This window comes from Heteronotia binoei, chromosome 5 (genome assembly GCF_032191835.1).
Source record: "Heteronotia binoei isolate CCM8104 ecotype False Entrance Well chromosome 5, APGP_CSIRO_Hbin_v1, whole genome shotgun sequence".
NCBI lineage: Eukaryota > Metazoa > Chordata > Lepidosauria > Squamata > Gekkonidae > Heteronotia > Heteronotia binoei.
The window spans coordinates 49,135,939-49,159,817 of NC_083227.1; the positions used below are offsets into that span (position 1 = coordinate 49,135,939).

General features: G+C 39.0%; 1 protein-coding gene across 5 annotated transcripts in view; it reads left to right on the top strand.

The window, feature by feature from the left end:
- Nucleotides 1-23,879, top strand: part of PTPRG (protein tyrosine phosphatase receptor type G) — an 871,997-nt gene that overhangs the window by 450,251 nt on the left and 397,867 nt on the right. For all 5 annotated transcript variants that reach the window (XM_060239418.1, XM_060239420.1, XM_060239419.1 and 2 more), the window contains exons 3-4: nt 9,251-9,430; nt 19,193-19,341. In XM_060239418.1, the coding sequence (XP_060095401.1) occupies nt 9,251-9,430; nt 19,193-19,341 (329 nt within the window). The remainder of the gene's footprint in view (nt 1-9,250; nt 9,431-19,192; nt 19,342-23,879) is intronic.

Below are 23,879 nucleotides of genomic sequence, written 5' to 3' on the forward strand. Positions count from 1 at the left end.
ACAAGCAGTATTAATGTCAGTAAAAACCAAGGTTTGAAACTCTGATTTTTCTGGAAATGAAAGTCTCTGAGGCTGCATATTGAAAAATCCCAGCTGTGACACAGATGAATGATAACAGAAACATTTTTTCGTGGCCCAGTTGAGAGAGAGTAGTTCAGAATTGATTTTTTACAACAACAGCTCATCCCTTTCAGGTTTTACCAGATTATCAGTGGATGAAAAATAACATTCTGTAAGCATAAATTAAAGCAGTTCTCTCAGCACTTGCACTTAGATTTGTATTTATTGCCTGGACAGTTTTGTGTGAAATGGAAAACAAGTTTTGGGGAAATCTAGAAGTGAACTAAGTTTTAGGTAAAAATTTGTAGGTTATGGATCACAGCATGAATTTCCTCTTGTATGTGTTTAATTGTTGGCAAGTTTAAAAAGAATATACAGGGAATAACTTTTCTTCCTGTTTTGTAATATTGACCATGGGCCCATCCTCCAGTCAAGTTAATTTGTGGTATGTTCAGAGGAGACGAAAGTCAGCTATCCTTCACTCAGTGTGTAATCAATTTGTAATCAGTTTATAGGATTAGGTGGATTTGAGGAAGATTAGACCTGGTAGCTAGGAGAAATTTCATGTACCAAAGCAGTATATACCTGGGAACAAACAATTAGATACTTGTCACCTTTGTGCTTGGCTTGTGAGTCATTTAGGTAGCATTTGTTAGAAACATCAACTTGGATCCAGCAATGTACAAGCAGAAACATAAATGGACTTAGTTCAGTTCCGTTTGAAGAAGATGTTGTGTGACACAATGCTTTCCTCTTTAAATATTGTAGTGGCCAGAAATTGGTTGCACAGCATTTTGTATAGGTGAAAAATTTATTTTTTATTTATTTACATTATATTTATATCCCGCCCATTCCATGCAGACTCAAGGCAGCTAACAACATAAAATATACAATAAACAATAAGCAATATCAAAACAATAATAAAATAATATTAAAACAAAAAAGTGTGAGGTTACAATGATGAAGCACAAGTGGCTACCACAGTCTTTTGCTTGCATTTCCACTTGTACAAGAATACAATTGGGAGTCAGCAATCCAGCGCTTGTGTTCAGTTAATTCATGTGAAAGCTAAGTGCTTCTACTCAGTAGTAAATCCCATTGCTCTCTCAATGTACTTTCCCATCTTTCCATATTACGTTATTGCCCTCTTTATTAAGAGAAGCAGAGGGGTGGGAAATCATACAAATGCCATTACAACAGACGGTTAGGAAATGACTTTTGTGAAATACCAGGTCTGTGTGTTTTTGAAAATGCAGCAAATTATGAGAAATAGTGGGCATAAATTGCTTTAGTCACAGTAAGTTGCTACTAATGTTCATATTTGATGCAATAACTTATTCTCCTATTCACTAAGTTCTGCTTATTAATTTTATTGCCACTGCTGTGAAAGCACAGTTTTAAATATGTACATAGAGTTCAGCAATGCACAGGTGCAAGCAGTATTTTTCAGCAGGTTATTGTTAACAATACCTCTTGTGTCAGACATTTTACCCTAATGCTGTTTACCCTTTTATAAGCAATAAATTTGTACACATTATCAGTGACCATCTCTGGAGGAATTTGCTTGGGGGCAGGGAGGAAAACTCAGCTCTTTTAATACCAGTGTGATTTGTACTTCTTATGTTTCTCTTAAGGTTGGTTTTCCTTTAGTCCAGACCACAGAGGGCTGATAAGCAAAACACCACAGGTGTTTTCATAGCATTTTCAAACACACAATTAGACAACACTTCCAGCTGTTTTGGAAGCCAAGTGCTATTAGGTTGCAGAGTCTTCTATTCAGCTGGAGAACTATAACAGTATAATTAGATTGGAAAGTAACACTGATAGGTTACTTTATGATCTGTGTTTTTTTGTCCATCACGGCTGTTCTAGGTGTATGAATTTCTGCTTGTCTGTTAGAAATAGAATCATAGAGTTGGAAGGGACCTCTAGGGTCATCTAGTCCAACCTCCTGCACAATGCCTGAAACTCATAAACACCTCTCCCTAAATTCACAGGATAATCCAGATGTTCAGATCAGCTGATTAAAATTGTAGAACAACATGAAGTCTGGCAATACATCCATTAATATGTGGTTTCTAATTATATAAGAAATGTTCAAAGCTGATACACAAATAAATAGATCTTACCCAAGGCCCACTATTTAAAATTCAGTCCACAGTTCTAGTTATCAAATTGATTTCAATGTGCTTAGACTGGAGTAACTCTGCATAGGATTGTGCTATAGGTCTCCTGTTCAACTGGAGAAACTGGAGTAATGGAACTCACATTGACTCAGACTGTTGATTGAATATTCAGGTGGTTGGATAACTGAAATTCTGTGAAATTTCTTTTCAAGACACATATTTGCTGATTTAAAAACTTTTACCAAAAAAGAGAATAAATCTCACTTCACATTTCTTCTTTGGGTAAAAATTAGAAAATTTTTAAAATGTTTTCTTCAGAAGTAACATGAGGATATGTTTGTACTTTAAGTTCAACACTCAGGCTCAAATTATATGAATTGGGTTGAAACAAGTTAGTATTTTTTAAAAAACATGGAGGAAATACATTTCTGTTACTTAGATTCTTGCAATTTTGACAGAACCTTGGACTTGTTTTAGAAGGTATTTGTATTGTTGGACTCTTCACAGTAGGGTGTTTGAATCTGTCCATGAAATTGATTACAAAATATCATTAATTTGGCAAACTTTGCAATCTCACAACAAATTACTTTATAAATCTGTCTCTTTGCCTTATGCCAGGTGGATTAGTAAGTGGCTGCCTCATTCTGAACCCATATTAAAATTCCATTGTGCTGTGGAAACTGTAGTAATGTCTTAAAATTTGCCAGCAGTTAATTTAACAATAGGCCTAAAATGTACCAGCACAGTAGACTTTGATGGGGAGGAGGTCTCACTAAATCAAATACCCCCCAATATTGTTATTTGTGTGTCAGCTTTGAACATTTTTTATATCATTAGAAGCCACATATTAATGGATGTATTGCCAGACTTCATGTTCTACAATTTTAATCAGCTGATCTGAACATCTGGATTAAAAAAAAACAGACCCAAATGACATTGCTGTGTTTCAATAAGTTTTGTGTAAATTGTGCTTGATTATGCTGAGATATCTATAGCTATGGATATAGACAGATATATAATGGTCTTACAGATCTGGCAAGTGAGAGGCAAATTATCTCAGTTTCCCAGATGGAGTGTCTGCCACTTTTATCAAATGAAATGTTTGAACAGACGTATTAGCAAAGTTATGTGCCATTGTGTTCCCATTACTCACCCTCTTTTGCCAAAGTAGCTCCTGGATTCTAGATACAGCCTTAAGGCCTGGGACTCTGTGGGCACATGTTCATGGGCACAGCTCCTGCCAGATAAAAACTTCAAAAATGTGGAATTACCAGACTGCAGTATCCTCTGTTGCTCAGCCTGCAGGGTGATATGGAATTAGAAACTGGCTATATCGGGCAAGTGTGCCACATCCTGATAGCCTACAGTTTATTTTTGATAGCATTGTTTTAGCTGATGTTTCCATCTTGGTTCCACATGCAATAAAGTCATCCCCTAATAAGAGAAAGATCTTAATATGAATGCAGAGTTTCCCAAGGATATTAAGGAGGCAAGTTTTTGCAGACACACATATTTATGAACTTTATTAAACTATCATACTACAGTCTTGGTCCAATTGGGAACTTTGTGATTTTTTTTAAAATGTTACTACTGATCTTTATTGTTTGCCCCAAGGACAGACTGTTCCTGGATTGGCTGTCCCCAGTGTGCAATTGAAGTCAGCATTTAACTGCTCTGGTTGGCATAGAATGATAGAGTCATTTTGCCAATGCTACTCTTATAAGCCATTGAAAGTACAAGTGAATGAGTTATCCTAGTTTCCCTGACATCAGCTTGAGAATAGGATAAAGAATGATCATTGATGCACCAATTGTCTGCAGTGTGAGAATATGTGCAACTGTACAAGTAAATGGGGATGATGAGAAAACCATGCCATTTTGGGGAATTCTTGTGCTGATAAATTTATTGTCTGCATTAGAAAGCACACAAAAAACAAGAAGTATCTAGTTACTTTGGAAATGACAAGCTGTTGTGTATAAAGAAATATGTGCAAAAAACCATTTTATAGGGGTGAAAACAACCTAACTAGTAATTGGAAAGTTAATGGAAACAAAGAAAATTTAAGTGTCTGGGTGTTAATGCTACTTTTTAAAATTTATATATTTAATCTATAGATTTTGTGGGGGGGAAATTGACTTGGGTTTACAAAAAAGCTCTTGGAAGTTTGTATTAGCTTTAATTAGATTTAGACAGAATTCATTATTTTTAATGACTTTTCATTAGTGAGCTGAAGTCATTATTTGGAATATACAGTAGCAAGTAGCAAAACAAGCTAATTTTTGGCTTCTTGTTAAAAGACAGTATATGTATAGAAGAAGGTATTATTAAGACTGCAAGAAGAAACATTTTAGCTGAAGGAAAAGTGGCTAATGATTTTAGTTGAAGGTCTAAGCCAGTCTTTCTCTCCCCCCCCCCCCCCAAATATCTGTGGAAACTGTATTCTATAAACAAAAAGTTGGGAAAGACTTTTAAAGTGAACTACAAATAAAAGAAATGACATTGAATCAGACCAATGTCTACATTTTTTTGTCTCCAATTCAGGTATGTTTTATGGAGGACTCAGGATGCAGTGTGTATGTATCTAGGGTTGCCAGACCCCCAATAGAGATTGGGGATTCCCTGGCTCCAGTTGGTGTTTTCCTGCTATTGCTGTGAACAATGGCAGAAGAAAAATAAAATAATGGTCTGTGGGTAATAGAATGACATCACTTCCAGAAGAATCCAGAGGTGATGTCACAACTCTTTAGGAAGTGGTCAAAGATCTATGGTAAATCCATATAGTCCCCTGTAGTTGTTGCTGACAGTTCTGTGTTTTACCATGGAGTTCTGACCAATTTCTAAAGAGGTCATGCTGTCAGCCACTCTCCATTTCCTGCTGGCAGGCCTGCATGTATCTCCTTTGAGTATATTGCTTGTTAGTGTGATTTATCTTGTTTGCTGGATCCTGCATTGCTTAGCTGGATGCAGATTATGATGGAAATAGTAATCTCTGTTGTTTGGGTATAGGCTCAGCTAATCCTTACTGCATCTGAAGTAGGAATGTAGGAATTATTTCTGATAGTCACTGATAAACCTGTCCTCTTTAAGCATGTTTTGATTCATCTAAATAGGATTACACTACCAGTATATTTAAATCTGATGCATTGGCATTAAGAAAGGTGTTAATATTATTAGAGTAGTTAGGTTTTGTGTAAATGCAGCATTTCCAAGATTAATGGCAGGGATGTGTATTTCACATGCAGAGTAATTCTGCATTTTCTGTAGATTTTCACTCTTAAGTGATATTACTTTCATGAATGGTGCTCCTAGATCCTCTTCAATGATCACTTAACTTTCATACCTACTTTTCCTCATTTCCTAGTTCATGTTTTGAATTGTTCAGCAAGACTGAGACACCCTGTTGAGTACTCTGGAGGCAGTACTCAGCAGGTATGCACTGGGTATGTAACACCATCTCCCCATACATTCTAGCTTGTCTATGAGTAGGGCTACAAAACCTCTGATTTCCCTCCCGCAGCTCAGGTATCAGCTCTCTTGCTTTCCTCTCTGGAATTCTGTACACTGGTATGTTTTCTATTGCTTTAAATATATATATATATATATTTATATTTATAATTAAAATATACAACCAGTTTATAATCTATGAATAAGAAATTATCAAATCAGAAGTGGGCTAAAATATTGAATGAAGGATGTGATTGTCTAGATTGGCTCAACAATAAGATGGTTTGTTCTTTCTCCAAAAATGGAAGCTATTTTTCTAGATAGGAGGCAGACTGTTTTCTGATTCATTAATATTTTCAGCAATTTTATCAAATATAAAATAGTCCCAGACTTTTATATACCATTGATTGATGGTAGGAGGTGTAGTATTCTTCCATTGCAAAGCAATTAGATGTTTTGCTGCCATAAGAAATAATGAGACCAATTGTCTTTTTTCAGGGGGGGACATGATTCTCATGCCAAATGTGCAGTAAAGCTATAGATGGAGTCTCTGGAATCAACAGTCCCAAGATCATTCGAATTTGTTTAAACACTAACTACCAAAATGTCTGGATCACTTTGCACTCCCATCATTGGTGTAGATGGGTGTAAATAGGCTGCCCTTGTCGCAAATCCAGCGACTTCAACTAGTGCAGAATGCTGCAACCAAGCTGTTAATGGGAGTTCCTTTACGGGAACACATCTAGCCTGTGCTGAAAGCACTGCACTGGCTACCGATAGGGTACTGGATTCGCTTCAAGGTGCTGGTCATTACCTTTAAAGCCCTATATGGCCAGGATCCTGCATACCTTAGGGACCGCCTTTCCCTGCACATGCCCCAGCAAGCACTTCAGTCCGGGTCTCAAAACCTGTTGACAGTTCCCAGCATCAGAGAAGCAAAGCTCAAAACGAGAGCCAGGGCCTTTTCCGTTGCTGCCCCTAGCTGGTGACATGAGTTGCCAGAGGAGGTTAGGGCCCTGCGAGAGCTCTTACAGTTCCGCAGGGCCTGCAAAACGACTCTTCCGCCAGGCATTTACATGAATGGTAACATCTGCAGCAATGGGACTGGCCTATGAGAACACCACCAATGGCCTACTTCACTACGCTATGGAGATCCTGAGACCTCTAAGTATAGTTAACACCAGAATTTAAATTGCTGCCTGAAATTATGATAGTAGCACATGCAAATGTTTTAAATTGTTTTTATGTTTTTATTGTTGTTTATTGTATCGGTCACACTAATGTATTTGTGTTGACCCTTGGTTTGTGAGCCGCCCTCAGCCTGCCTTTGGTGGGGAGGGCGGGATATAAATTAAATAAATAAATAAGTGCCTTTAGGGTCTGAACATCTCCAACACTTGGAAGGAATGTTAGGGTTCATCCTATGCAAAAGAAGAGGAGTATGGTACCATCTAGAGAGAATTTTATCATTTGGATATTTGAAGATTTTGTTGAAAATGTAATTGAGGTCCAGACCTTTCCCCATTGTGTACTATCTAATGTTTTCTATTGCTGAAGATCGTTCATCTTCAGTCTTCTATGCAGTCCCATGTTGGGGGACTGCACACATGCAGGCCTGACAAATGAGAGAAATCTCTATCTTCTTAGGAGGACAGAGGGTGGCCCCTGCCCCTTGGTGTATGCTCAGAAAAACTGAAAGAATGTGCCAAGGGGAAGGGGCATCATTTCCCCTCAGTTCATTTTTTCCTTAATCCCAAATGTTACTTCATTAACCCCACATTAGCAGCTGAAGTAAAGAAACACAAATAGGCTTTTGCATTAGTTGTCACTTCCTTAAAATTCTATTTGCTGCTAAGTTTTTTTAAATGCGCCTTTAGTGTCATCTTTTTTATTCAAAAGCATTTATTTTAAAGTAAACTTTAAATAAAGTATAGACTCATCTTCTTCCTTCTGCATTAAAAAAAAATCAATATGCCAAGGCAAGTGCAGATGCAAATGATTAGTGATATAATTCTCTGTGCTTTATAGAACGCTTCATACTGAAGAAATTTATATAGTCTAGAATGGCAATTGTGCTTTGATGTAGAGAATAGGTAATCGATACTTGCAAGCTAGAAAAAGTGTTCTATTTCCTCCACTAATGATATAGGCTTTTTTTTCTTTCTGCAAGACAATGATGTCTGGAGCATGAGACACTTAGAAAAAGAATTAATTTGAAATCTGTAGTGGAAGATCAGTTTCAATTAAAACTGCACTTGAATGTTCATAGACAGAAAAGCCAGCAGTTAGCTTCTAAACCTTCTGATAGTTAGCTGTGAATAAGTGGATTCCATTGGTACTTGCCTTCTTTATTACCAAAGTCATGAAATATCTTTTTCTAGTTGTTAAATATTTGTTGTTAGCTGTATCCTATCACTTCACTGTGCAAAGTTTGAAGTTTACTTCCAATCTAAATGTCTTATCAGTAAGGCATACCCATTTACCTGCTACAGATGGGCAACCTTCTGGCAATTTGGCTGTCCCACTCACCCTTGCATCAGGGATGTTGGGGGAAATGGGAGTGGGTGGGCAGAAATGATGATGATTTATTTTATTTATTTACAAATTTTGTAACATGTTGAGATCATTCCCAGGTGAAAATCTGGGTGTGATCTCAGTGCATGTGGTACTGCTCCAATATTGTCTCTGGTATTTGGGGTAATTCCAGAGAATCTCCTAGTACACTGATGTCACTTTTGGGTTGTCACCAGGAAGTGATATCAGTGCATCATACAACATTTCTGCCTCTTGCCCCACATCCAAAGCTGCTAGGGGTGCCTGGGAACAGTGTGTATCCAACGGAAGTGCAATTTCCTCAGGGTGGAGAAACTTCCATTAGGCTAAGGTGGAATGTATGACATTATTTATTATTACTTGTTTTATTCCATTTTTTTAGAATGAAGTCCCACATGTTTTTATTAGTTATAAAATACTCCCTAGCTCATATTTTATGCATAGAATTTTCTAATGCTTTGAATGCTGTTCAAGGTAGTGGTGAAAGCTGGAATTTCTAGAAGTGGACCCCCAGAAACAAACAGAAGTCAACAAATAGCAGAGCTTTTTTATTATTTCATCCCTGGCCATCCTCCACAGAGCTCATAGAATTGAATCATAGAATCACAGAGTTGGAAAGGGCCATCCATGCCAGCCATCTAGTCCAATCCTTTGCTCAATGCAGGATCAGCTTAGACCATCCCTGACAAGTGTTTGTCCAGCTGCTAGTTAAAGACTGCCAGTGAGGGGGAACTCATCACCTCCCTCAAGAAGGCTTACTTGGTTTTTCTGCCTGCCACACACACTTTGACCCTTGCAACTGCTGTTTAGTATGTGAGGCTGAGAAAGGGAGACTGGCCTAAGATAAGGTGCATGGCAGAGTGGGGATCTGAGCCCAGTCTGCTGGTCCTACCCTTTACTCGAACCACTGCAACATGCTGGTTCTGGAAGTAGAAATTTATAGGCAGTATGATGAATGATGTCAAATGTTGGATACAGTTCAATTGTTTTAAGTGACAGGTGTTTGTACTCAGCATTACGTGCTTATTTTTGAGCTATCACTAAGTATTTCCCTATCTTTGGAACAGGTGCATACGGTCCGGAGCACTGGGTTGCTTCAAATGTGGACTGTGGGAGGACTCACCAGTCTCCAATAGATATTGTAGATCACCAAGCACATGTTGGAGAAGAATACCAAGAAATAAAGTTAGATGGTTTCGATAATGAATCTTCTAACAAGACATGGATGAAAAATACTGGGAAAACTGGTAAGGACATTACTGCTTGTTATAACCTCTGATCTGCTTGCAAGCTTAGTTAACTGCATAGATTGCTTTTTAAAGGGTTTCCTTTTGTTTATTTTCATTCCTGATCTCCTTGATATTTGCTTGACACTTTAACCAGTACACCACACTATATGTTGATCAGCTGAATGGTCCCTTTTCCCCCATGCAATATGTCACTAACAATTTTCCATTCACATTTTCATTGTACTTTTCATTAACTTATTATTCATCACCCCTTCTCTTTGTTCATTTGGGGCAAAACCCTGATAAAGAATTTGTTTGTATGAGACATTCATCCCAGCCCTTGTAAGTATATTTAGTTATGTGCTTTTACAGTTGAGGTTCTTGTGTATGTATGGGGAGAACAATTAACCTCCTTTTACCCGAGGCTCTCCAGTCCTTTATGTGCAAGAGCTCATTTGCACAAAACATTAGCACGTTTTTTGGTAATTCCAGAAACTTGCATTTGGCTGTGTGGCCTTCTAAATATTTATAGAAACACCTCCTTTACCAAAAATCTAAACTTAATGGCTTTCTCCTGCAGTCAGAAACATCTGCATAAGCTTTATTTGCAGCAAAATCTATCTGCAGTGGAATTTTAACCAGCTCTCTATCTTTTATTTGTGGGAGGGTGAGAGGGCGTTGTTATGCCAGAGAGGGCTTTCTGGAAGTCCCAAGGCATTCTGGGCCATGGGAACTGTGTTAAGGAAGGTGTTTGCCCTTTTACCAAGTGTTTCAGGTAGCACAAGTCTCCTCTCAATAGGAATGTTCAGCATGTTTTTCTAAGCCTCTAAGCAATCTAAAATTGAGTCTGTGCTTTCTCTCACCTCTGCTGTGTGCGTTGAACACTGCTGGCATGTTTAATTTTTTCCCTGCATTGGTGTGCATTGGGGGAGGGGGGGGGTTAATTGAGTGCTTTCAGTCTACACTGTAACTTGCTGTTGCTTCTATTTCCCCTCCCCCCCCCTTTTTTACTGGCTCTTGTATATACTGTTCTTCTTCCTGGCTATTATCAATGTACCACAACCTTGAACACATTTATTTGAGAATAAACAGAACTGATTTTAGGGTGACTTCCCGTATTATGACTGTATATGCCCAGATAACACCTGTATGTGCAACTAATCAGGGCTATTTTTGTAGCATGAACTCCTTTGCATATTAGACTACACCACCCCGATGTAACCAGTCCTCCAAGAGCTTCCAGTATGCAAAGGAGTTTCTGCTACAAAAAAGCCCTGCAACTAATCATCTGGCAACACCCTGGGATATGAGGAGAGGGATAGAAGAAGTGCTACACAGGATCTTCTCGGTTCCATAACTTAAGGCCAAATTATTCAAGGCACTGGTATAATCCTTGAATGGATCTCCTCAGCATTTTCTGGAAGTCAGCAGCAATTGGGAGGGGTGCAGCAGTTCAGCCTTGGTTAGATTTGAGATAATAGTTGCACCTTCATACTCATGAGAATTTGCATGGGAAGCACTTGAGTTTATACAGGTCATACAAAAGATAAGGAGGGAGATTTCTACCAATTGCACCATTTTTCCTTCCGGCTTTTCATGCCATATGGCATACTGCTCTTAAGGAAGTCCCCTAACTCTCATTACTGGCTTTTCAGGGGCATGCAGAGGGCTCCCATGAGAAGATACTGACAGTGAAATCCTGAAGAACACTTTTTCTGGGAGTAAGCCCCATTGAATAGTTACTCTCTAAAAGTTGCTCCCACAAACTCATTCCATTCTCAGAAGCACTGGATTCAACCCAACATTTCTGAAAGTGTAGGAAATAATGTCTATATAGGTACTTTAGTGTGTACCTGTGCTTGAATACGTGTGTTTGATATCTTGCACCGCTTTGTAAGAGAGGCTGTAAAATGAACAATTAGATGAACATTTCAGATTGTACATCCTCCTAATTATCCTTTTAATTATTCATCTAAAACAAGTAAAATGACCCCTGACAGAGCCATAAATGATTTAGATATCATCAAATATTTATACAATGCAGCTGAATCCTGCTGTGCATTGTAACAGATTCACAGGAGTCTCCTTTCTTATGGGACTTCTCATGAAGTATGTCACACTTTGAAAAGCCTCTTTAACCACCTCTCTTGCCTCATTGTTCATCATGCTTCTACAGATGCCCCTTACTTCATCCCTCATCTTCTTCCTCTAGGATAGACACCTCCCCAAAGGTATGTCACATAAATCACATCGCCAGCCTGTATTTTTAAGACATGTCATTTTTAACTCCATTTGTTACAGACAAGGAAAGGTTTTTCATTTCAGAAAGCTCACAGAAAGTGATTGAGAAGAATAACTTTTACATCACTGTCATCCTCACCCCTTCGCTATTTGGGTCTGCCATACCATACCAGAAGGAAACAAAGCAGGATGAAGCAATGTTGCAAACTGTGGATACAAATTCCCAAGGGTTTTTTTTTAAATAATAATAATAATAATAATAATAATAATAATAATAATAATAATAATAATAATAATAATAATAATAATAAATGTTCTTGACTCAAAAGGAGGATCAGGGATGTAGATAGATAAGTGCTGGATCTTGCTGCCATGTAACTGGTGGGAATGAGTAGCCACAGACAGGACTTTTTTTAAAAAAAATAAAAATAAAAAGCCTAGTGGGAACTCATTTGCATATTAAGCCACACCCCATGACAGCACCATTGTTTTGCACAGGGCTTTTGTGTAGAAAATGCCCAACAGGAACTCATTTGCATATTAGGCCACACCCCTTGATGCCAAGCCAGCCAGAACTGCATTCCTGCTCAAAAAAGGCGTTGGCCACAGCCCATGTCACCCTTAGAACTGTTTTGTAAGCTGTTGCATAGTAACCCATTAGGCCAAAGAGCCCCATGGGAATTCCCTCAAAAGTCCCCCCAAGAAGATTCCAGATGTATTTTTGTATTGCCTCTTAGCCAGTTTGGGTTCATGCAGGAAGCTACTGTTGGGGATACAAAACTGAGCATTGTGAGAAAGCTTGAATTGGACTCATTTATTTTGGTGAGACTGGCTCTTCCAGATAGGTTTGCCAGGTAGAGGTTGGAAAATGCTTTGAGATTTGGAAAATCTGAGCCTTTTTTGGCAGGGAGGGCAGGATATAAATACGAAAAATAAATAAATGAATAAATTTGGGGGGTGGAGCTGGAAGAAGGAGGCCTTTGGGGAAGAGAGGGAGTTCAGTGTTAATACCATAGAGTCCACCTTCCGAAACGGCCATTTTCTCTAGGTGAATTGGTCTCTGTTGCCTGGAGATCAATTGTAATAGCAGAAAATCTCCAGCTGCCACCTGGAGGCTGGAAACCCTGCTTCCAGACCAAAGTAAAGGCCTGAAACCTAACTTTTAGGCTCTCCTTGTTGCACATAAACATTTGGAAATCACTTGGTAAAGCCCCTAAAGGGTGCTAAGTCTGAGAAGCTTGCCTGCTGCATATGTCAATTTTGTGAGGTTATTTTCTTTCTAAAGCGCCCTGCCAAAGCATATGCTCAGTCCTGTAGATTTGTTGATTACACAGCTGGAAAATTCAAATGTATGAGAAAGTCTCTTTGAATTAAGAGCGGTGGAATTTCATGCAAAGTGCTCTTTGATATCGCCACAGAGGCTTCAGCTTTTTATCTCTGCCTGTTAATGCAGCTAGCTGCTATTAATGAAAATCAGTTTGCTCACTGGAGAGATAGAATCACATAAAAATCATGTCAGCGAATGGTTGCTTGAAATAGATTCATTTTGCACTGGGGGACCTGATTCAGCAGTGCACTCACTTTAAACACCTGAGCAGCCCTGCTTTTACCAACAGACCTGCATAGCTAGTCAGAATGGGCCAAAGTTGTGAGCCTAAATGGTGGTGGTGATGGTGAAAAGTGCTGTTAAATCTCAGCTGCCTTGTGGTGACCCTGTAGGATCTTCAAGGCAAGGGAAGAACAAAGGTGGTTTGCTATTGCCTGCCTCTGTGAAGCATCTCTGGACTTCCCTAGTGGTCTCCCATCCAAGTTCTAACCAGGGCTGACCCTTCTTGGTTGCTGAGATCTGGTGAGACTGGGATAGCCTGGCCCATCTAGATCAGGGTGTCTAAATGGTAGCCCTAGAATGTCTGTTTTTTGAAAACTCAAGTGTCTGTATGCATTGGTAGCTAATCTGTAGAATGGACTCCATAGCCATTGAACAGGATCATATAAATTATCATAGTTGCAAGTATATTTTCTATTGATTCTGCTATTCACCTCTGGAAAATCATTCCTAGGCCAGCAGAGGCTGAAAGGGAGAATAAAAACTCCCAAGCTTCACCAGCATTTTGAAGTAATTTTTTATTTAGAATATATTTTACACACATACATGCGAGAGAGAACAATAAATATTTATTTAAGTTACTTTAAATGTGTGTCTGGTTTTTCTAAAAAGGCTTTGTTCAAAGTAGCTAATAGTAAGATAACATAATGAAACTTTTAAAAATAATGCACACTCAAAATTTAACAAAGTAAGCTTATAGGAAATAGAATAACAAAGTTACCTTCACCAAAAGCAAAGAAAAAACTAAAAAGAGAGATCTTTGTCTGGATCTAGTAATGAAGGTACTAGATTGACCTTTTGGGGGAGAAGGAATTCCAGAGCCACAGTGCCACAACTACAAAAGACCTGCCTCACTCTTCCTAGATTCTATGACAAAAACAGTATTGTAAAGTTTCCTTTATAAAACTTGAAATATGTAAGGAACCATGAAAAACTTGTGTGGTAATCCCCTCACTGTCTGACTTCAGAGACCCACCCCCAGGCACCTTTCTATACCGCCTCAATCCACTGCCTCTGCCTCCTCACATTGTCTTCCTTCTGCACTGTAGTTGCTTGTTGAGAACAATTAGAGATGGTGTGGTCAGGTGGCCATATTCTGGCTTTTGGAATGTTGGCAAATGGTTTCATAGCTGTAAGTAGCTAAAGGATTATTTCTCTTAAGTGATGCAGTCTTTCTAATAAAGGGTTAAGAGCTTCACATACAGGTATTAGCACCAAACCAACATGATTCTGCAGTTTGTCAGGTGTTTCTAGTTCTGAGAGGCTGCAGCTTATAGGCTGAAGAGAGCATAGAGGAGGAAGAGGTGGCAAGAGGCTTCACCAGAGACTGGGAGGTACGGTGGAATCAGACTAAGAGGCATGATCAGTGCTGTAGGAAACCTCCAGTGATCAAGAAGGATGTTTTTTTTGTTTATGTTGTGGACTCCACAATTATGCTGCAAAGATATTTTCTCTTTGTGAGCTTTCTTAATTGTCCAACTACCTAAAAGAATCCTTGCCTCAGGTAAAACATCCTATGACAAAACATGTACATTTCTTCCCTTCTTACCCACACTTCTTGCCGTTCTACTCCCCCTACTTTCCTCAGTTTGCTCTCCCCACCACCTCCTGCTTTCTTTACTCTGTCCCCCATCCCCCTTCTTTGAGCTTTTGCCCTCCTTCCCACCTTCCTCTTCATCTTTGTTTGGAGTGCTGACCATTTGCCAGCTAGCTCCCCTAGATGCTACCTGCCTTCTGCAGTAGATCTCTTCCCCTTTTAATTCAAGTGTAGGGGAGTAAAAGCTCTTGCTACAGTATTCTTCATTGCTACTCTGACCTACCCCCACCACTGTACCCGCCCCATCCCCTATTCATCTGTAATACCACTGCCTCCACTGTGAGGCAGTGGCCTCCATGAAGGAGCAATGTATGCTCATGTGTAGACACTCTTCTGTTGGGGGGATTAAATCCCCCCCATTGCCTCTTTGAATTGCAGATTTTTCTACAAACTGGGAGGGGGTCCCACAAGTTTGCTGAAAAAGTGCTCAACATGACCTCAAATCATGGATTTAAGTATCCACAAATGGACTGTGTTGACCATTAGATATACTGATCAAAAGAAACACTGTTGGAAAAGGGCATTTAGGGGAAAATGGGTTTAGAATAATGTCTAATGAATTAAGAATGTATGGACCTTGGAAAAGACTGTTTTACTTGGCTTGCCTGTGATAAGCTGTCCTAGTGAGCTACAAGCATGATTGTTTAGAATTTGAAAGATTGCATAACTGTTTTAGGGACAGTTTTTGACTTGGAAAAGCCTGTGGATAGAAGCAGCCAAGGAAAGTGTATATATTTAGATATTAAAATATCAGATGCAATTACTAAAGTGTCTGCATGGTTTGGCACAATGCATCACCCAACCCAAATTTCCCCTTGCCAGTTCCAAAACAAAGCTTGGAGGGTTGTGATCATTCCATAGCTAAAAAATACATGGAAGGGTTGGTGGGATTAGGACTTGAGGAACATTGTTTGTTCTTCTATTCCTAGTTGATCATGCCCCCCAGGACTAGGGATGGGCATGAACTGAACCATGAATCAAAATTCATGATGAGTTTTGCCCTATTTGTGATTCACAAACTGAAGTTTGTGATGGGACTACTATCATGAACTTCCACAAACTTTTAAAGCAGTTTGAGGATAGAGCAGAAAACAGGAGGTTAAAGGGACTCTGATTCCCTTCAAATCCTTGCTTTCTGTTCCCATGAAAGCTGCAAGACCAGCTGCACAACAGGGAGCAGCCTGTTCCCCACCACTCAGCTGTTTTGGGCTATCTTGTGAAGTCCCTTTAAAGTTTAAAGGGACTGTATAAGATTGCCCCAAACAGCTGAGCAGCAGGACGCAGGCTGCTTCTGGTCACTCAGCTGTTTTTCAAGATTTTTGCAAACCCTGTTTAAAGGGACAGTTGTCATATTGAATCGGATTTGTGGGACCATGAACCACAAACTGGTTTGGCTCATTAATGAATCTCCCAGTTCAGTTTGTGGTTTGGCCACAAAACACATTTTTCTGGTTTGTGGCCATTTCTACCCAGAACTACTTCAGCTGTGAAGGGGCAAAGCCTTGAGAGTTTACTGTATGCTGGTGTGTGTGTGAAATTTGTTTTGTGGGATGTTTTCAAAGCTCATCTTATAAAGCATTAAAAAGATGAGTTTAAAATATTCCCATCTGTTCAACTGCACCTACCATTGACTAGTTAAAAAGGAAGCTAGCATTATACTATGTTGAGATAATTTCCAAATTATATATTTCACATAGGTATCTTTGTTGTGGGCCTCCAACCTGTAAACAGAATAATAAATTTAGAAAAATACAGCATATGTTTCTTAAGTGAAAACAGTGGCAGATAAGCCAGTGTCCATTTTTGACTGTTTGATTGTAATGTATAGTACTTGCTACAGCATAAATGATTTGTTTCTGCTCCAATCTGGAATGTTTTAGAATGTGTTACAGTAAGAAGTACTCAAGTGTTTTGATGAAAGGCAGGTTTTCAAACTGAAAGAAGATAACTGAGATTCTGCAGGATCAATCTTCAAGATCATTTTATTTGATATCATCATTTTGCAACTTTGGCAGGAGAAATTAGTGTGTAGATGAAATCTGCCAAAACCTCAAAGCTAGGAGGATTTATTGATACAGAAGAATGTTTGAGAATTAAGTGGGTTGAAATTGAACAATCGTATATACTGGGGTAAAGAAAAGACGTTCAACTGAACAGCATGAAGTATAAGGTTGTGCACTTGGAGACTCATTGTCTGGAATGACAGAAGAAGAAGGATGTTGTGGTTGGTCTCAAGATGCCAAAGAATTGCCAGTGTGATACAGCTATTTTTAAAAAGACATGTGCAGTTTGAGAAGAGGAGAAGCCTTTTTGTGGAAGCAAGAAAAATACTTACCTTCTTTTGCAGTGCTCCAGGATGGTCTCATTTGAAATACTGTGTCTATTGCTGGCAATTCTAGCTCTTAGAGCAGTTACTAGGTTGATGGGAGGATCTGGGCTAAAGAACATGGCTTGTGTCTCATTTTCAGCACTAAAGTCAGAGGCACCTTCAGATCAGTGGTGTGGAATAGAGTCTAACCCTGGTTTGACATTTGTTTCATCTGACTGGAGAAGTCAGCCCTGACCTATATCCAGACCTGTTCTTAAGGCTTTCTCACACAGCCAACATTGATCTGTAATCCTTGAGTTAAGAATCAGAATACCATTTATCAGGTCTTTTCCAAAACTACGATGGAACTTTAAGAGGGTGAATTGGAAAGCTTTCGGCGAAAATCTAGACAGCAGTCTTAGATGGGTCCCTCCAACACATACTACCACCAATTTGTTGGAGCAGTAACTTCAGCCAAAAGGCACATTTCTCAAGGGTTTCAGAAAGAATATATTCCAGGTTGGAGCAATCAGAGCGAGAGTCTATATCAAAATTTCCTCAACAGCAAAGACCCAGAAACAGCAGATTAAGTACTTCATGAATTCATTGGTGCATGCAGACAAAAATGGACCAAAGCAACTGTGAAACTGAATTTCAGGCATTCCAGTAGAAAAGCCTGGAGCCTGTTTTTTTTTAAAAAAATGTCCACGCTTACCTATGCTCTGAGGAAATGTGGAAGTAACATCAAACCAGGTAGTTGCCTGAATGGTATCCCTATCCTGAGTTCTGAAGGACTGAGATTTTATAGTCAGGATTTAAAACAAACAAAAAACTTCCAGATTTTGAAACTCACCTGCCCTGAAGACTGCAAGCTGTCAGAGGTTTTCAGTGCTGGTGAGATTTCCAATGCACTGAAGGAAAACAAAAGTGAAAAGGCACAAGTCTTTGACTACATCTAAAATGAGTTCGTGATCAATAGTGGCACATTCACTAAGAAGTGGCTCACCAAGTTTCTCACTGACATCTGAGCTAAATCACTTCAGGTTGTGAGTGAATGGAATCAAATGCTTAATGCACTGTATAACCTCCCCTGCAAATTAAAAATTGTATCAATGCCTTGAGTAATTTTCACCTTTTCCCTCTTCTTCTTTTTATTGTTTTATATGTTGATTTTTTTTCCACTCTTTTATTTCCTTCCCTCTGGTTAGGGCAAGGAGATGAGTTTATGGGAAGGAAAGGTTGTTTGATAGTGTTGTGTGTTATACATTTAAAAACAACAGTAAACTTCAGCTTTTAAAATGTAGCAATGCTTAATTTCATCTCATGAAAATACATTTGTTTGCATGTTTCTTAATACATTGCAGAAGGTAATTGTAAGCAAGTACTACTAGGGAAGACCTGCCAGAAAGGCTGAGTATATAATGGGTACCATTAAGGGACAGGAAATTGTCAGTTGCTTAATTTATTATATTTTTATAATTGTTTTATTATTATGTTTAGTAGGGAGGAAAAGTGACTTTTGGATTTAGCGTTGATAATGCACACACAGTGTACAGGTGACTGTCATGAGTTTTGTCACATAAAAGAATACTGGTAAAATCGGGAAGACCAAGGTAGCAATCCTAGTGAAATAATCCTAATTGAACAAAGTAGGATTTAGTTCCAAAGACTGGTCTGCCCACCTAACAGTCTGATACTACTCGTTGGTTTTACCTCTTGAAGTGAAATTCTGTCATCCTTGCCAACTTGGGAGGAGATGTTGTGTTGTGTCCTGCATGAAATTCTTCTACTACACAAAAACTAGGCTTACTAGCTTCTGGTTTGATAAATGTCTGTCAGAATGGCCAGTACCCTTAAGTTCAGGAGCCTTGCATTTAGACATTAGGGAACAAATGGTCTCTTGGACTTTGTAAGGACCAATCAGCCATTGTCCCAATGAAAACAATTACAGCACACCTTCTCTGACCTCTGTGACAGAAACATTTTCAGCTGTATTCTCTCCCCCCCCCCTTTCTTTTTTCCCTACAGTTGCTATCCTTCTAAAAGATGACTATTTCATCAGCGGTGCAGGGCTACCAGGCAGATTCAAAGCAGAGAAAGTGGAGTTTCACTGGGGCCAGAGTAACGGATCAGCTGGCTCAGAGCATAGCATCAATGGGAGACGATTCCCAGTTGAGGTTAGTGGAATGATGGTACACTCACAATTTTATGGAGGGGGAGGCATATTTCTTTCATGTGAGTTTCAGTAGAAGCTTGTGAGATGTTTTATAGTTTGTGGACCTTTTTGCTTCCAAAATGGTTTCATTTCTTGGTGTTTACAGATTTCATTTGCTGTTCTGAAGTTACACTCTAAGATGAATGAAGATGTATAGAACCATTTTGTCAACAGCTGGAGTTGCAATTATATGTCCAAAATGTTAGCTGATAGAGCACAGGAAATATGCTCAGACTAACTCTTAAGCTCAAGAAAAGGGAGAGATGAAACACTGCTCTGAATCTCCTTGTTTCTGGAAACTAGAGGGTCAAGAATAAGGGGGTTACTACATCAGAATTGCTTTCTTAACTTCTTCCATCCACTTGTGCAACAGACTAGCTTTAATTGGCCTAGAAATTCCTAAATGTTTATTTATAAATTAGCCGCTTTATGTGAGCTATGTAACAACTGATGTCTTGCATATTTAAAAATGGGAAACTATACTGAACATTTAATGGAAAAAAGAATACCTTTCCTCCCCCTGAAAGCTTATGTCACAATAAATTCATTGGTTCTCAAAGGTGCCACAAGATTCTTTTGTTTTAACTGGGGTCCAAGATTGGCAGCAGATTTATGCAGTGTTATGTTTTTTAACTGAGGGGAAATACTTACATGAGATGGTTTGGCAGATCTCTAGACTTAAAGGAAAGCTGCAGCAGGACTTTGGCTTTCTTGCCAAAAGGAGCTCAAATGGTCAAGATCAAATACTATCATCGGACAACACCACAAATTTGAAGCTTTCACACGATGATTTAGTTTGCAGGCTCCTTATCTGGGCAGTTCTTCTATTCTGTGCTTATGTGCTTGGAGGTTTCTGAACAATCTTACAAGCAGACTCTACAGGATACTTTGAGGATAATCCTGCTCTTGCTGTCTCCACACCTCCTTTGTCTTCTATGTATGTTTAAACATTTTATGTTATTTGTTGTTTTTATATTTATTATTTAAGTTTGTTTGCCCTCCCTGCTGGAGAGCCCAGGATGGATCGCAACACAGAAAGTGAAAACATATCAGTAAATCAATATAGAGTAAAACAATTTGAAACAGAATTAAAAGCAGTAGAAATTAGCAGACCTCAGGAATTTGCAGCTTAGCACCATTAGTCTCCAAATCATCTTAGTCTGGGCTGCATAAAGATGGTAGCTTCAGCTAGGGCGGTCCGAGGTCTTATTGAACCCCCCCCCCCCACTGCCTCAACTGAAGGTCTGGTGGAACAGCTCCATTTTACAGGCCCTGCAGAATGGTAATAAGTCCTGCAGGGCCCTGATTTCTGATGGGAGCACGTTCAACCAGACCAGGGCCACTCTGACCAAGTCCTGGGGGGAGAGGTAGGGAGCCAGCCGGCCAATCTACCAAAGATGATAAAAGGCAGATTTGGCCTTGCTGTTCTTCTTGATTCCCTGTGTCAACATGCTTGCATGGCAATCTTTGGCTGAAGCATCAAGCTTGATTAGTATTGTTCCTTAGAAAAACAAATTCCTGTTCATTGGATGCCAGTATATACTTCTACCTATGCTAGGACATTGTAGTTCTGTGTTGTCCTGCTGTAATACCAAGACTGGTGCTGAATTCAGTGGTGAGGTCTTCAGCTATGACATTTTATGGAACTGAGCAAGTAGCCTAGGTGGAAGAATCCTGTTTGTTTGTTTTTTGCTAGCAGTGTATTCCGTATTGATTTTCAATTTTATTTCAATAGAACGAAGTGGGAGTCCAGTGGCACCTTTAAGACCAACAAAGTTTTATTCAGTGTGAGCTTTCATGTGTATGCATGCTTCCTCAGACACAGTTAAAATGAAATTTACCAGTCCATACATATGGCAGAGGTTGAACAGCAAATCAGCATACAAGCATACAACATAATGAAATGTTTTAACAGATGCAAACAGGAATAACAAGTTAAGTTTATAAGGTTATCATTGTTTAGATTCAATTCCAGGGAAAAACAATGAGTCAAATATGTCAGAATTGGTGACAGATGTGTAAATATATCCTTCTTATTATGGAATGTTAAGAACAATCTTCTGACCCTGCTGTCAGTCTCCATCTGTCTCCTCTCAAGTGTGGAGGTCTTTTTTATGGTCTTTTTTTCTTTGAGGAGGGTGGGGTGATTTGTAGTGCTGTGTTATGACTCCTCTGCTGCCAGACCAGAAGATTGCATTCCAATATACCATTCTAATTCATTGCATTATATTACAATCACTATTCTACGTTACTATTCCAAATAGGAAATACATGAAAATAAAGAGGATGCATAGCACTAATTAGTGAGAATACAGATGTAAGGACTGAATGAATTTAGCATATATAATGAGATAAGAAACCAGTATCCTTGTTGAATCCTGGAGAGGAGTTTGTTTCAAGTTTTGTAATAACTTGTAATTCAGCAATTTGCCTTTCTATTCCATTTTTTCAAGTTAGATTTTATTTTGATACAACATCAGCTCTGGAGAATCAGCAGTAATAAAACAGAGAACACATACATTGTGACCAGCACAGAAGAGATTAAGAGTGGGGACAGAGCAGATAATACACTTTTTGGACAGACAGGCATTATTGGGTATGGAAGTCATCAAATGCAGTGCGCCCAGTGCCCACTTTAGCCAGTTTACTCAGAATGATACCATAGCTTACATCAGGGGTGGCCAACAGTAGTTCTCCAGATGTTTTTTGCCTACAACTCTCATCAGCCCCAGCCAGCATGGCCAATGGCTGAGCGTGATGGGAGTTGTAGGTAAAAAACATCTGGAGAGCTACTGTTGGCCACCCCTGGCTTGTGTTATTGAAAGCTGTCAGGTGGTCCAGGAGAGTCAACAGGATTGTATTCCCCTGCCTCTCTCCTAGTGAAACAAGCCATGAAAGTTAAACAACTACTGTGATTTGCTGGCTAACAAAGTTTAATAAAACCATTTAAAAACCTTCATATATTTTAATACTTCATATTGTAACAGAGGTTCAATTTTAACATTCCCATATTACAAAAAAAAAAGTCTATGAGCACCCGGATGTAGGCTCATTTCATCAATAGACTTCCTCGGGAGTAATCCTTTCTATGTTTCTTCCAGGGTTAACCTCTAGTATCAACCAAATGTTAATGTTCTTCTGCAACAGTATCTCTTGCTGTTGTTATCTTGGTTTATTCCAGAATGAGAGAGATGATGTTGCAGAAGAACATTAACATTTGGTTGGTACTAGAGGCTGTTAACCCTGGAAGAAACATAGAAAGGATTACTCCCGAGAAAGTCTATTGATGAAATGAGCCTACATCCAGGTGCTCATAGACTTTTTTTTTTTGTAATATGGGAATGTTAAAATTGGACCTCTGTTACAATATGAAGTATTAAAATATATGAAGGTTTTTAAATGGTTTTATTAAACTTTGTTAGCCAGCATATCACATCAGTTGTTTAACTTTCATGGCTTGTCTCATTAACTGTGATCCCTTTTTTGTTTGTTATATCTCTCCTAGTGAAAGCTGTCATCTGGGGCAACTAAGACAATTCCTTCCCAAGAGCTGTCCTGAAACATGATTGAAATGGTTCTAGATAATTTGTTTAATCCAATAAATCCTAAATTTGTACAGCCACCGCTTGCCTTATCACCTTACCCAAAATAAATATATGGAATTGTTCATTATTACTTCAGTCCACTAACTCAAAGGAGGACTTCTTCAGGAGGGGTCTTCCAACTGTTTCGTTCAGACTGGATGGAACAATTCCTTCCCTCCCTGAAGCAGTTGGGTGACTCAGTTGGACCAGTTTTGCACTAGACCTTTAAACCTGGTTTAACTCTGTCTCCAGACTGACATTCTACACTAGAATCAGAGAAACCAATAGAATGTCAGTTTAAGCCACGATTAAAATTCTAGTGCGAAATTGGTCTTGGTTAATCCCTACCAGTTAGCTGCTATAAACCAATTTGGGCAAGATGCTGTCAGAAGTAGGGTTTGTTTTGAAAATGAAGCAAATCCAAATGCTTCAGTAACCACAAGAACAAGTACTTATTACTTATGCAGTCCTTCAGGAAAAGAGCACACTTCCAGTATTTCTTTTTGTTGTTTTTGCGCTAATATCATCTCCTTTGATCCTTTGTTTCTTCCCAGCATAAAAAACAGGCAGGTTGTTGGGCTGGGTTCCCAGAATGCATTATTAGGGTAATCTAAATGGGGCTGTAGAATTATGGGAAAAGCAGGAACTCTGAAACGCATACAGGAAGAAGCAGTCCCAAGTAAAATGGTTACTTGGAGAGAAATTACTTGTTTCATAATCCCAGAACTGAAACCTTTTACAAGAATCTTTTAAGAAGGGGTTTCCCTCACTCTTTAGAATATTTTAGTACCTCAAAAATTGAGCCCTATGTGCTTTAAATGTAAGGGCTGCCTGTGTGTGCAGTTCCAGGATTTAATTAGTAATATTAATTGCAGAGCTACTTGCAAGGGCTTGTTGCAAGGCTAATTACCTGACA